The sequence below is a fragment of the Mytilus galloprovincialis genome, chromosome 4 (genome assembly GCF_965363235.1).
Source record: "Mytilus galloprovincialis chromosome 4, xbMytGall1.hap1.1, whole genome shotgun sequence".
NCBI lineage: Eukaryota > Metazoa > Mollusca > Bivalvia > Mytilida > Mytilidae > Mytilus > Mytilus galloprovincialis.
The window spans coordinates 59,996,125-60,010,563 of NC_134841.1; the positions used below are offsets into that span (position 1 = coordinate 59,996,125).

General features: G+C 32.9%; 1 protein-coding gene across 2 annotated transcripts in view; it reads left to right on the plus strand.

The window, feature by feature from the left end:
- LOC143072583 (uncharacterized) overlaps positions 1-10,309 on the plus strand; it is a 79,863-nt gene extending 69,554 nt beyond the window's left edge. Inside the window, exons 1-6 of one of the 2 annotated variants that reach the window (XM_076247592.1) lie at positions 1,199-1,264; positions 4,471-4,570; positions 4,992-5,200; positions 6,073-6,199; positions 7,147-7,353; positions 9,211-10,309. In XM_076247592.1, coding sequence (XP_076103707.1) covers positions 4,477-4,570; positions 4,992-5,200; positions 6,073-6,199; positions 7,147-7,353; positions 9,211-9,344 — 771 coding nt within the window. In that variant the 5' untranslated portion in view covers positions 1,199-1,264; positions 4,471-4,476 and the 3' untranslated portion in view covers positions 9,345-10,309. Of the gene's footprint in view, positions 1-1,198; positions 1,265-4,470; positions 4,571-4,991; positions 5,201-6,072; positions 6,200-7,146; positions 7,354-9,210 lie in introns of those variants that run through there. The other variant, XM_076247593.1, reaches the window with a different exon arrangement.
- Positions 10,310-14,439: the final 4,130 nt, after the last annotated feature.

The following is a 14,439-nucleotide window of genomic DNA, read 5'->3' on the forward strand; positions in this document are numbered from 1 at the left end:
AAAAAAGTGCATACACAATAGTTCAATGTAATTATTCAAATATTCAAATATACATATTTTTTTTTATTTGAAGAAGCAAACACATAGTCCAGAAGACAAATTTTAAGTCAACAAAAAAAAAAACACCTAATGACATATATAACATTATACAATATAACACTGAACAATATAAATTATCACTGGTATACTATTTGAGTCTGGTAGAGGACCGTGAGGGTTCTGTACAGGAAATTCGTTTCAGTACATAATTGAAAATAGCACAACAGAGGTGTGGGTAACACAACAGCCTGGTTTGTGTACAAACGGCATGACAATAAACGGACAGCAAATGTGATACAAAGGGTCATACAGCACTGCATTTAAACAAAAACTCCTGACTTGGGACATTCATATACTGAATGCGGCGGGATAAAGCCATCATTCCGGCGTGGGGGGTCATCTCCACCAAAAAAAAACAACAGTGATTCATATAAGAGAACATTTAATCAGGGAATTTCTATAAATAAGTCACTTGAAAGACTGTCCCTGATTTAACATAAGAACAAATTATCCGTGACTGAAATCATATAAATGATCGCCGATACAGAGCACACCACAACTTACAATGTGAACGCGATAAAGATAAAAATATCGATCTAATAATATTCGAAGCTACCGAAAGTTATTTTAATGCCAATAACAACTAAAATATAAGTATGTAGTCAATTTAAATTTCACTCATTATCAATTTAGTCTATTTGAATTACTCAAAATATCAATATTCACAATTTTATTTTTAAAATGATAATTTTTAATAGTGTAAATCATAAACTATGTTTTCTAGTGCTATATCTTTGTCATTTTAATCTGAGACGACTATAAGTGTTATAGTAGTCTCAGTTTTAATTTATTGTGTCTGTAAAATTCATGCCTTTTATCTTGAATATGCATGTGTGCACACAAAAAAATATTTATCCGTATACGTTCCTTTGATTAAAAGTGTAAAGACGTCATAAACATTTTATGAAAGCGTGACCTTCTACAATGAGGTACCAAAACAATTGTCCATTTTGCCTGTGTGATCTTTTTTTCTAATAACATGTTAAAACGCAATCAGATCTACTTCTGTGGAATGAATTTCCATTTATTTATTTATATTCCGCGATATGGGTCCGACTTCGAGTTTAGCAGTACATAATTTATTTTTACCTGCGTTTCGAAACCGTTCATTTCATTGGTTGATATATTTAGCAGCGCCATCTTTAAAAACAACAAGCTAACAAGAGTAAGCAGGATAAAAATTGAAAATTGGAAAATCAGTGATTGTACACCAGTTAAATTTGATTTAACATCAAATTCTAAGGATTTATTAATTTTGTAATCCTCCTGATAGAAATTCCATTTTTTCATTTACATTTATTTTTGACAGTCACACTTGTTTCAAAGAAAAATAAATTTTTATCTGGCAAAAGCAGAGTATTCCGTAAACAGTGTTAGCTACTGTTAAATGACATTTGTGTTAATAACTCTAACAGAAAAATATCTTCATAAGTGTGTAGACCAAAAAACATAATAGTGACTACCATTAATGTATCAAACAATACTGATATAAAACTTTGTAGTCTAAGGTGGGTCTCACTGAGGTCTTTAGCGTGACGTGGGATTGCCGATTTTTTTGTAATCGCAACACGTGAAAGTCAAATTATTGTGCTGTGAAAACGGGAAATGAAGTATAGCAGATAAAAATGAGAATTGCTTACGTTCATAGTGTAATTGGGATCTGGGATCAGAACCGACCAATGAGACCCCTCTGCTAAGGACAAAAGCACATATCCAAAATATCCTTAATAAGTGTCTTAATCATGTTAATAGGGGTGTCTTCATGACCAATAACTGTGAAATATTTGCTAAATGATATAAATTGTAATTTTTGGTGCAGGACAATCAAATGTACACTTTCCCTAAGAAGATAAAAAAATTGATTGATTTTGATGTTAATTTTTTTTCAAACATACCAGTAACAACAATTTTTCAGACCTCTTTATAGTTACGTTAAGTTCTGAATGACATTAAAGTAGTAAGCTTATTTGTATTAAAAAAATTTCAAACATAATTTTCAATTAGAGCTCTAGATCTTTACCAGGGATCTCCATGGCCTGTTTAACGATGGCGCCCCGCCATCGTTCAAATGTCTTGCGCCATCGTCAAATGACTTGCGCCATCGTTAAATTGTCTTGCGCCATCGTTAAATTGTCTTCCGCCATCGTTCAAAACTTCATCGTTTTTTGTAGCCGACGCCATTTTTTTTATCAATTATACTCAAATGCATGTAATTGCATAACCCTTGGGCTTTTTATGTTAATAATCAATACAGTTCTAACGCCTGAGGGATATCCGGATTAAGATCGCTAATCACTTGTACCTGAGCTTGTATACAGGTAGATCAACAAACCAGACAGGAGAATACTATCTGAGGATAGACGTTCCATTTGTCGAATTAATCAACTAAGTTTCAGCAAATGATTATGATAATTTAGATTAAATAAATAAATTAATAATTAATAAAAAGAAAACAGTTTAACAAGTCAAACGCGTGCTTTATTTTGACTTACGCAATCAGCATCCCCCTTTTCTTAAGAAGTACAAGACGCAAAACAGTAAATATTATTTCATCGCAAATAACTCGAGTACTGCTGTAACGATAATTTAGAATTACTTTAAAAGTTTAAAAGTAAAAACTTAAATATTTCCTGTAAAGAAATATCGTATCGTAATTCCGAATTCATTTCGTATATTACAATCAAATTGATACATCTGCGTTTCCGGTTTCTATTCAGACTCGAAAGATGCATGTTGCACAGCATCAATTTGCAAGATAAAGTCATTAAAAACCTTTTCATTTGTCAACGTTTGCTTTACAAATCTCTTTAACCTTTAACATAACCCGTACGAATCGTTTTGTTGTTGCTGCAAATCAGCCATACCGGTAATTGGTTCTGAATTTGACAGTGTCCATGAAAAATAAGCTCACAGTGTTCTAGGATTTTTTTGGCACCTTGACTTACCACGGGTAAGATCAATAAAAAAATTACTTACCCACATCTAAAAGTTAAATCCGCCAACCAATGCGGACGGCGCAAAAAAAACGCTTTCTTACTAAATTTGACAAATATGTTATAGTTATTACTATGTCATTTATTAAGAGCTATAATAAATGCAACTATAAGTTTATTTTCCTCCGATGACAAGAAAAAAAAATCGTTTATGTCCCGATTTAAGCACCAGTTATCAATCCGGATTTTCCGATTTTACCGACACAGTGACCGACTTTTAGAATGATAGGAGAAGAATGTGGTCTCTTTTGCGCTTGATTACACCTAGTAAACGAGTGCTTGAATAAAAGCGCCGATAGACATCGACAAAATCTTCGATCTTTTATCAAAGTTTTTTCTCGTGATTTAATAAAAATAAAAAGCAGATATGGGAAAATTGAAGAGGACCGGGAAATTTCAAGAGTTTTTCGGCTTCCCCGAACTTAAATAAAATATAAATAAAATGTGTTTTTAAATAGAAATTGAATTTGTGTAACATGAATGTAAGTACAATGTCAGTGTACAGTTTTATAAAGTTTCTTCCTAATTTGGACAACACTTATAGGGCACACCCCTACCACTTCGACTGGGTTGTCCAAATTAGGAAGAAACTTTGTAAAACTGTACACTGACATTGTACTTACATTCATGTTACACAAATTCAATTTCTATTTCGACTGAGTTGTCCAAATTAGGAAGAAACTTTGTAAAACTGTACACTGACATTGTACTTACATTCATGTTACACAAATTTAATTTCTATTTAAAAACACATTTTATTTATACACTTACCATTACAATAGTTTACAACCATTTTAAAGTTAAAGACAAATCGAAAAATTATAGATTAACTCTAAATTTAGTAACTTCATTTGCATTGTACTATGTTTGATTCATTTTCTGTTCAACATTACATAATGATATAGAGTATCCCATAGCAACGTCAACAATGGACAATTATGACGTCACATACATGATACCATTTTTTTGTACTTCAGGGGTTCTAATTTTGTATACTTTGTCCTGATGAAGCCGATCTAATCGGCGAAACATGTCGACAATAAAAGATGCAGTTTACTTAAGTGTTGTTGTCAATGTAGCGGAATTATAGACATAGTATTTAAGGTTACATATAAATTTTATTTGATTAAATCTCTCTTCGAGACTTTCTCTCCTACAATACAATTTCTCTTCACTCCTCTGTTTTGATGCAATATGTATCTTGAAGTTTTCTTGAAGATATTGATATTTGTTGTATTGCTTTATCTTGACAAGTTACAGATCAACTTCAAATTTTGTTCTTGCCTGATGATTTTGTGTATTGCCACACAATACCCTCAGAATTGTTGTTATTGTTTATTTTGCAAATATGATAATGTAATATATTTATATGTTTCAGAATAATATGGCATCCCTTGCTTTCCAACCGTATGTTGATAAAGAGAATGCAGGATCATTTGGAGTCAGACCCAATAAAGGACAGATAGGTGGCGGACTAGGTAAGAATAATAAAAGTACCTTACATCTTTAATTTGGTTCATGAATATGAGTCTTAAAAATTTATAAATGAATTAACCCTTTCCTCCATGGAATTATTTTTTTACAAACTAGATTCACATAGGATTTTTTCAAATAAAAAAAAATCATCAGGTTTAAAGAATTTTGAATGCATTGTGAAAACGAATATTTCATCAATGAAATTGCACTCAGATCTTCTCATAAATATCTTTTTTACATGTATAATAGATACAAATTTTATTAAGTTTGATAAGAAAAATTAGTAGATAAGACCTTTCAACTGAGGCACTACACAGGCGTCAAAAAGCGTCAATTGTGGAGTAAAGGGGGTGGCGTCAAAAGGTGTCATTATGAAGGAAAGGGTTAACTGATGAAATGCATAAATGTTCTAACATTTTTTAGGGAAGGTGTTCAATAAAGGTAATGAACAGAGTCTTGTCACACCTAGACGTGCACTGGGGGATGTAAACAGAGATCTGAAGGCTGTGAATAATGGACCTGGTCTTAAACCTATGCAGAAACCTTCAGGACTACCACTGCAGAGCAAAGGGCTTCAAATGAAATCAGCTAACATACAGCCCCTGACTGGTCGATCTGGTAATATAATGCAGGTAATGGTAGATCTGTAGAATGTAGATAAGGATAAGGTGCATTGGCTATGTAGAGTTCTTATAAAGAGGAGGTGGTGGTTCCTGGACTCGTAAAAAACTGTCTGCTCTCACCATTTTCTGACTTGACGAGTGAGAGATGCTTGAATTTTGTACATTTTTTCTAAGTCAAGTTTATCATCATTTCCAGCTGGTATTCTAAATAAAAACAGATAGAACACACCTGCAAAATCAAGGTCATTAAGAAAGTATGTAAACTGTTGTAGAATGAATTTTCTAGTGTAAAACATTTATGACTGGAGAATTTCAGGAATTATCAAAAGTCATAGGTACTTGGAGACAGGACAACTTTTTTTTTTTAGCCCTCTTTCTTTTTTCAAAAGTCTGTTATTTTTTGTGTTCTATTAATTTCAATTATTTTAGCGTTTTCCTGTACATTTATATAAATTAAGTATATTTGCTATTTACTAAGTCTATCCATTCAAAGTTTATTATCCACGGCTGTTACTGATATATTATAAAGAGAGTCTCTGTATATTATAGTACAGTAGTATGATCATAGTGTATATGCTGATAAATGTGAAAAATAATTGTCTTGTCTCCCAAGTACTTATAAAAATGTTGTGTTATTTTAAAAAAAACAGTCATTAACAGAAGTCTTGTGCTTTATTTTCGTTTTTCTCTCAAAACAATCCAAACTGAATAATAAATTTAGTTTATGCATATTTAGTGCATTGTAGTTTATCTGGCAGTAGTAATGATAGTTGCATGTATATACATGTATACAGATATTTTAAATGCTTGAAATATATTTCAGAAACTTTAGGTGAATGAAAACACGAGGAAAAAATATTAATGCTTGAAATATATTTCAGAAACCATCCGTGAATGAAAACCTTAGGAAAAAGTCGATAAGTACCAATAAAGTTACAGTCAAAATAGAGCCTGTTCACAAAAGACTAGCAGAGGATATAGAACATATGCACATTCCTAAAGAAGAAGGTTGGTATTAAGTCTTGCCTGTGACTAATTAGGTGTAGAAAAGATTAATATTTCAGAAGGTAGAAGAATTGGATGCTTCATACCTTGTATGCAGATGCCTTATGTAAAGAAGTTTCTGTCAGTCATATGTTAAATCTTATGGTTCTGTGACTGATACAAAAAAAAATTTCATACGAAAAACTCACTTATTAGTAATTGGGTAACTGTTACCTATATTTGGTGTGTAGACTTCTTGTTAGGTGTACATTTTCAACTAGAAGGTTTCATGTGACCTTAACCTGATTTTCATGGTTCATTCGTCAATGCTAAGTTTTCCTTGTTTAATATGTACATAAATAAATATATACATATGTTTCTTAAATTTGTTTTATAAGCAATATAGGTCATGTATATTTTGATATGAACTGCTTGTAATGTGTACATGTCTGTCTTACTTACATAGTTCATCTGTGCTCAACCTCATTTCCATGGTACCTTGATCACTTTGTTTACAGACTTTTATCAAATAAAATTCAATCAAGATAGGTAAAGCAGTTGAGATTTTTCAGCATGTGCACTCCTGTTTAGTTATTAATATTATAATGAAAATTATGTCATATATTTTTGGTTTATATAGATTGTGCCAATATGTATATATCTTCTCTCTTTTCCATAGAAATTTTGTCCAAATACATAATATCTTATATATATCAAACTCACAGTTTTTATGTTTGTATCAAAATTTCCTACACACCATGCACACAGAATTTGGTATTTAGATAAATCTATACAAATGAGATCAGAATAAATGTTTGACTACTAGCCAAATATTGACTGGATTACAGCAATGACAATACTTTAATTTTGATTTAATCAGAAGAAATTAAGAAGTACAGCCATGCAATATGATATTAAAGACAGAAAGAATGAAAATTGAATTATTACATTGTTATAACATTTGTTTTTAGAGGATGATTTTGAGGACATTTGGCCAAAATCTGACAGAATAAGTACATACCTTAATAAGTTAGTACGTTGGAGACCACCTTGCTTGTTTGGGGAATTGCCTGACTCTAGTGACGAGGAAGAAGAGAAGTTAGAGAGGCAGAGGATGAAGGAGGAAGAGGAAAGAAAGATGGTAGCATCTTTGGCGAAATATTCAACACAAAAATCAGGTGTCTCACTTTTATTCATCTTTTATTTTATAACTACAAAATGTATATGTGGCTTATCATATGGTGTTGGTTCATGAATAAAAAAAAAAAAAATGTTTACACAGTAAAAAAGACAGATTTATATTTTCTGTTTCCATCGATTGAATGAACAATTAGAAAAAGATGTAATTAGGTCAGATGGAGAACCATTCATAACGAGTGAATGATACTGTTTTTTTTTAAGTATCTGCTTTTTTTTTGTTGATTTCATGACAAAATGGACAGGGTAAAGTTTCACTGAAAGGGAAGATATACTTGAATTTTACTGTACCCCATTGTTAAGGATTAATGTAACACAAAATTGGTTGACATGCTAAAAATTAAAGGTTTTGATTCAGCTGGGTAAAATGTTCACTTTTTGAAGCTACAATGTAACCTGAACAAAGAGAAATTTAATCACATGAAAAATACCCAATACACTGTATTTAGTATTTACTTGTATTTACATTTGGATTCACATATACCTCAGTATTTTTTAGCTGTATTCCTGTAAGTCATGGTTTATTGTCGTTGAGTATTATTATTTACATTTAAAGTATTGCTACTTTTTTTTTGCTACATTTGCATTTAACTATGAAAATCCTATACAAGCAACATATTATTAGCTCACCTGGCCCGAAGGGCCAAGTGAGCTTTTCTCACCACTTGGCGTCCGTCGTCGTCCGTTGTCGTCGTCGTAAACAATTTACATTTTGAACTTCTTCTAGAGAACCACTGAATGGAATGGAACCAAACATGGCATGAATGTTCCTTATGAGGTGCTGACCAAGTGTTGTTACTTTGTAGCCGATCCATCATCCAAGATGGCCGCCAGCGGGGGAATTAGTTTAACATAGGACCCTATGGGAAATGCATACAAATGACTTCTTTTAGAGAACCACTGAATGGAATAAAACCAAACATAGCATGAATGTTCCTTATGAGGTGCTGACCAAGTGTTGTTACTTTGTAGCTGATCCATCATTCAAGATGGCTGCCAGTGGGGGACTTAGTTTAACATAGGACCCTATGGGAAATGCATACAAATGACTTCTTCTAGAGAACCATTGAATGGAATGAAACCAAACATTGCATGAATGTTCCTTATGAGGTGCTGACCAAGTGTTGTTACTTTGTAGCCGATCCATAATCCAAGATAACCGCCAGCTGGGGACTTAGTTTAACATAGGACCTTATGGAAAATGCAAAAAAATGACTTCTTCTAGAGAACCACTGAATGGAATGAAACCCAACATTGCATGAATGTTCCTTATGAGGTGCTGACCAAGTGTTGTTACTTTGTAGCAGATCCATCATCCAAGATGGCCGCCAGCTGGGGACTTAGTTTAACATAGGACCCTATGGGAAGTGCATACAAAAGTCTTCTTCTAGAGAACCATGGAATTGAATGAGATCAAACATAGCATGAATAGTCCTTTCCTTATGAGGTGCTGGCCAAGTGTTGTTACTTTGTAGCCAAATATTATATGATTTCAAAAAAACAAGTAGAGTCAGGTGAGCGATACAGGCTCTTGAGAGCCTCTAGTTTTTTGTTGCCGTCTCATTTTCAACATCACAACATTTGTTTATTTGATATCTATAAGTTCGTTGATGATTGGTATTGATAGCTGTTTAATATTTACCTCAAAATTAGTTCTTTCTAATCGAAAAGTAGTTTGATGAACTAAATTTGATAAGTTGGGGATAGTTGGTGTTGGTTGGTTCATTGCATGTGTGACCGTAAAATGAGAAAAAAATCTTGTAGACAAAATATTTAAGAATCATCAGTTGAATGGCAAATGTACAAAATTTAATGGTCTTTTTAATTTTCTGTTTCAGATTGTTCAGATGAATTTAGACTTGAAGATTTATTAGAACCAGAAGATTTTGAAGATGTTCCTCTTCCCTCAATATCTCTAGATAATTCTATAGACTTACTGCCAAACATCGGACCTCTGCAACTCAAAGAATGAATGTGAACATGCATATACATTTTATTTTAAGAATTGATGTGGAATCCATGATTTAGATATAATAGCAGAATATCTGGAATTGGGCATTTGATTTGCAATACTCAACTGATCTGCTAGTCGTGATGAAATAATAAGGTTGCTATGATTAATTGAAAATTTTATTTTTCTACAAACATTACTGCAATGTATATATTTGATGAATGTGTATAGCTGTGTCTTAGTATGGAAGTGAGTTTGATACAGGAAAAGGGATGAAAGTAGATAGGTTTAAGCTTTAATTATGATATGTGTATTACTGTTGTCAAAATTCTGTCCTGTTAATATGTGCGACATTTTTAGAGACTAGTTTTTATTTTATAGTTTATCAACTAATTATGCCTTGGCAGATATTTGGCTGTCTCTTGCCATTAACTTGTGGAAAGAACAATTTCCGAATTTATAGTTTTTAATAAATTAAAAAAAAAATGCCCCCTCTTCTATTCATTTTTTATTAAATAAATGAATTATGATAACAGTAGTTTATTAATTCAACATATGTTTGCAAATTCTGGTCTATCGCTGTGTTTTTATATGAATATTACATACCTACAGGAGTCAATTTATAATTTTTCACACACACAGTGGGTTGCCACCAAAAAATTACATCTCATGTTGCATACACGAGCGAGACAGGACAACATTTACTGAATTGTGTATTTATTGCATAATGTTGAACCAGTAGATGTAATCAACTTAATTTCAAAACTTCTATAGCTGCTTCAGTGCTAAATTGGGCAAAATTATGAAATATTCTTTAAAAAAAATATTTTAAAATTATCTCTTTTGAAATAAAGAAATGTTTGTGTAGTTTACTTTTACATGGTTTATTTTCACTGTCTATCATATATGTTTTTTTTCTTTCTTTTTTTAATTCACTTGTAAAATTGTAAATAGTATGTAAATTAATAATAAATAATGAAAATTAAGCTGATTTATTTTATTTTCCATTTGCAAATAATATTGCAATTCATAGACCAGATTCATCAGGAGCAACGTTGTAGTGAAGCTTTGCATTTTAATTATAAGTTTTAGTATTCTTTATACTTTGACAGTATATTATTTTCTTTCCATGGTGTTAGAGGCATACGTCATCATGGGGAGACTAAAGTGAGACTAGTATTTTAGAGTGAATATAAAAAAAGAAGATGTGGTATGATTGCCAATGAGACAACTCTCCACAATAGACCTAAATGACACAGAAATTAACAACTATAGGTCACCGTACGGCCTTCAACAATGAGCAAAGCCCATACCACATAGTCGGCTATAAAAGGCCATGAAATGACAATGTAAAAGAATTCAAACGAGAAAACTAACATCCTTATTTATGTACAAAAATGAACACAAAAAAATATGTAACACATAAACAAACGACAACCACTGATTTACAGGCTCCTGACTTGGGACAGGCACATACATGAAGTTCTTTTATAATTCAGAATGAAGGTTGTTACAAGAAAAAAAAAAATAATTAACTTACAAGATCTTCAAAAGGGCAGCATAACTGAAATTGTCAGTTGTTTCTAATAGGATAATCATAAATGGGTATTTTTGTACCTCTTTTTGTGATTTGGGCAAAAATTGTCAAAGATAGAACAATATTATCAGTAATACTTAACAACAAATTAGTGATTTAAGTCAGGAATTATATTCTAGTTTACAATCTTTGGAGAGTGTCTATTGTTGAAGATGCACAGAGCCTCTAGTTCTAGGGAACTAAAAATCAGGAAATTCGTGATCAGTTTTTGTCGAGCCTGCAACTTTTGTTGCAGAAAGCTCGACATAGGGATAGTGATCCGGCCGCAACGGCGTTAGCTATCTTCTTAAAAGGTTTATATTTTAGAAGGTGAAAGACCTGGATGCTTCATACTTTGTATATAGATGCCTCATGTTACGAAGTTTCCGTCAGTTACATGTCCAATGTCCTTGACCTCATTTTCATGGTTCAGTGACCACTTGAAAAAAAAGTTCAGAATTTTTGTAATGTTGAATTCTCTCGTATTATAAGTAATAGGATAACTATATTTGGTATGTGCGTACCTTGCAAGGTCCTCATGCCCGTCAGACAGTTTTCACTTGACCTCGACCTCATTTCATGGATCAGTGAACAAGGTTAAGTTTTGGTGGTCAAGTCCATATCTCAGATACTATAAGCAATAGGGCTAGTATATTTGGTGTATGGAAGGACTGGAAGGTGTACATGTCCAACTGGCAGGTGTCATCTGACCTTGACCTCATTTGCATGAATCAGTGGTTATAGTTAAGTTTTTGTGTTTTGGTCTGTTTTTCTCATACTTTATGCAATAGGTCTACTATATTTGTTGTATGGAATGATTGTAAGGTGTACATGTCTAGCAGGCAGATATCATCTGACCTTGACCTCATTTTCATGGTTCAGTGGTCAAAGTTAAGTTTTTAAGTTTTGGTCTTTTTATCTAATATTATATGCCAAAGGTCAACTATATTTGGTGTATGGAAATATATTATGATCTATATGTCAGTCCCGCAGGTTTTATTTGACCATGACCTCAATTGCATGGTTCATTGCACAGTGTTAAGTTTTTGTGTTTTGGTCTATTTTACTATAAGTAATAGGTCAACTATATTTGTTCTATGGAAGCTTTGTTAGCTGTATATGTCTGCCTGGCATGGTTCATCTGACCTTGACCTCATTTTCATGGTTCATTGGTCTTTGTTTAGCTATCTTGGTTAATGTTAAGTTTATGTGACTGTTATAATAAAGCTTTATACTTAGGACTATCAACATAATATCAATGATTAGTAAAGAAGGCGAGACATTTCAGTGTGTGCACTCTTGTCATTCTATACAGTATGATAGGGTTTTAGATTCATCAATTTTCAATTTCCAGTTATCATAATACTTCTGTGACTTATAGTTGTCTCAGTCTGTACTTGCATACAATGGCCATATATGATATTTTCCTCATTTATTTGTTGGAAACTACAAATAAGATCTTCTGAAATTTGATATCTGTTATCATACCATCATTCTATACCATGATGGGATGTTTCAGATTCAACAATCGTGAATTTCCTGTTTTCTGAATTTTTGAAATTCTAATGCATAATGGTTTGCTTGAAATTTTCTTTTCATTTTCTAGGGAACTACATATTTAAGCTTCCTTAAACTTGATATCAAGTATCATGTGAACATGCTTTATTGTGTGATGCATTTACAGATGTATGAGTCATCGATTACATGTTTACAGATTTTTTATATGGGGATCTCATAAATGAGCAGTGGCTCTTAATTTTTACTTGTTTGAAAACCTAATTCCGGTAGATTACAAAACAGCTTTGCTAGGGTCAATGTGATTATAACATGTATTGGAGAGATTGATATAAGTCACTGTAAGTCAAAGGAAAGGTACTATCAGTTAAGTGTGATTGTCTCTGCGAGGGCGCTCAATTTATAAATATACATACCTATCCATTGACTAACCAATGAAGCATATATTCACAACTCAAGTACTGGGTATACTAATCTTATAATTCATTCGTTTATTGGCAGACTAATTGTTTCACAGGTGATTTTTAAAAGGAATCAACTAAGTTTTGTGTTATGTAAATCTAATTACTAATGTATCATAACTGTCATATATGTTCAATTTGTGACCGATTTACTAATTACAAATGCAGCAAACACGAATAGGAAACTTGGCAGTTTTTTTTCCAAAAGAAAAATTGGTGAATTTAAAAGACCTTACAACTCCAATATTATAAGGACAGTAGTTGCTTATGTAGGTACATATATTGAGATAAAAAGATGTTTACATTATACTTTATTCAGAGGACATGCATTTCTCGGATTGCTTGTGATTCTTTGGATTTTACGAAATTGGCAGAACGAGTGACACATGGAAACATATTTGGTATAGGCTTCTTTGCAAGATCTACATGTCTGTCAGATAGGCTTCACCTGACCTTGACCTCATTTCTTGATCAGTGGACAAGTCCGTTATTCAGACAATATAAGCAATAGATCAACTACATTTAGTGTTCAATTCAGATTGACAGGTTTCATCTGATCTTAAAAGTAACCTCATTCTTATGGTTCATTCGTCATTGTTTTGTCTTTGTTGTTGGTCTATTTCTCGGATGCAACAATAACAAATAGGGCCTCTTTATTTAGTGAATTGAGTGATTGTAAGTTGCACATGTCCGAACAGCAGATTTCATCCTTTTACTTCATTTTTATAGTTCACATGGACAATGTTTAGTTGTTATGGTTTTGTCAGTTTATCTGACAGATACTATAACGCCTATAATCAATACGCCAACTATGTTTGGTGAATGAAATGATTGTAAGGCGTACATAACCGTCTGGTGACTATGGTCTTGAACATATTTTTCATGGTCTATTCATAGGCGGATTTAGGGGGGGGGGGGCCCGGGCCCCCCCTTTTTGGGAAAAAATTTGGTTGCTTATATAGGGAATCACTGAAGCGTGACTGGAGCGGGCCCCCTCTTAGGTCAGTCAGTGGGCCCCCACTTACGAAAATTTCTGGATCCGCCACTGCTATTGGCTAATGCTAGTTTTTTGTCGAGCCTGCGACTTTTGTCGCAGAAAGCTCGACATAGGGATAGTTATGCGGCGGCGTTATCTAACTTCTTAAAAGCTTTATATTTTAGAAGGTGTAAGACCTAGATGCTTCATACTTTGTATATGGATGCCTCATGTTACGAAGTTTCCGTCAGTCACATGTCCAATGTCCTTGACCTCATTTTCATGGTTCAGTGACTACTTGAAAAAAAAGTTAAGATTTTTTGTAATGTTAAATTCTCTCTTATTATAAGTAATAGGATAACTATATTTGGTATGCGCGTACCTTGCAAGACATCATGTCCGTCAAACAGTTTTCACTTGACCTCGACCTCATTTCATGGATCAGTGAACAAGGTTAAGTTTTGGTGGTCAAGTCCATATCTGAGATAGTATAAGCAATGGGTCTTGTATATTCGGTGTATGGAAGGACTGTGAGGTATACATGTCCAACTGGTAGGTGTCATCTGACCTTGACCTCATTTTCATGGT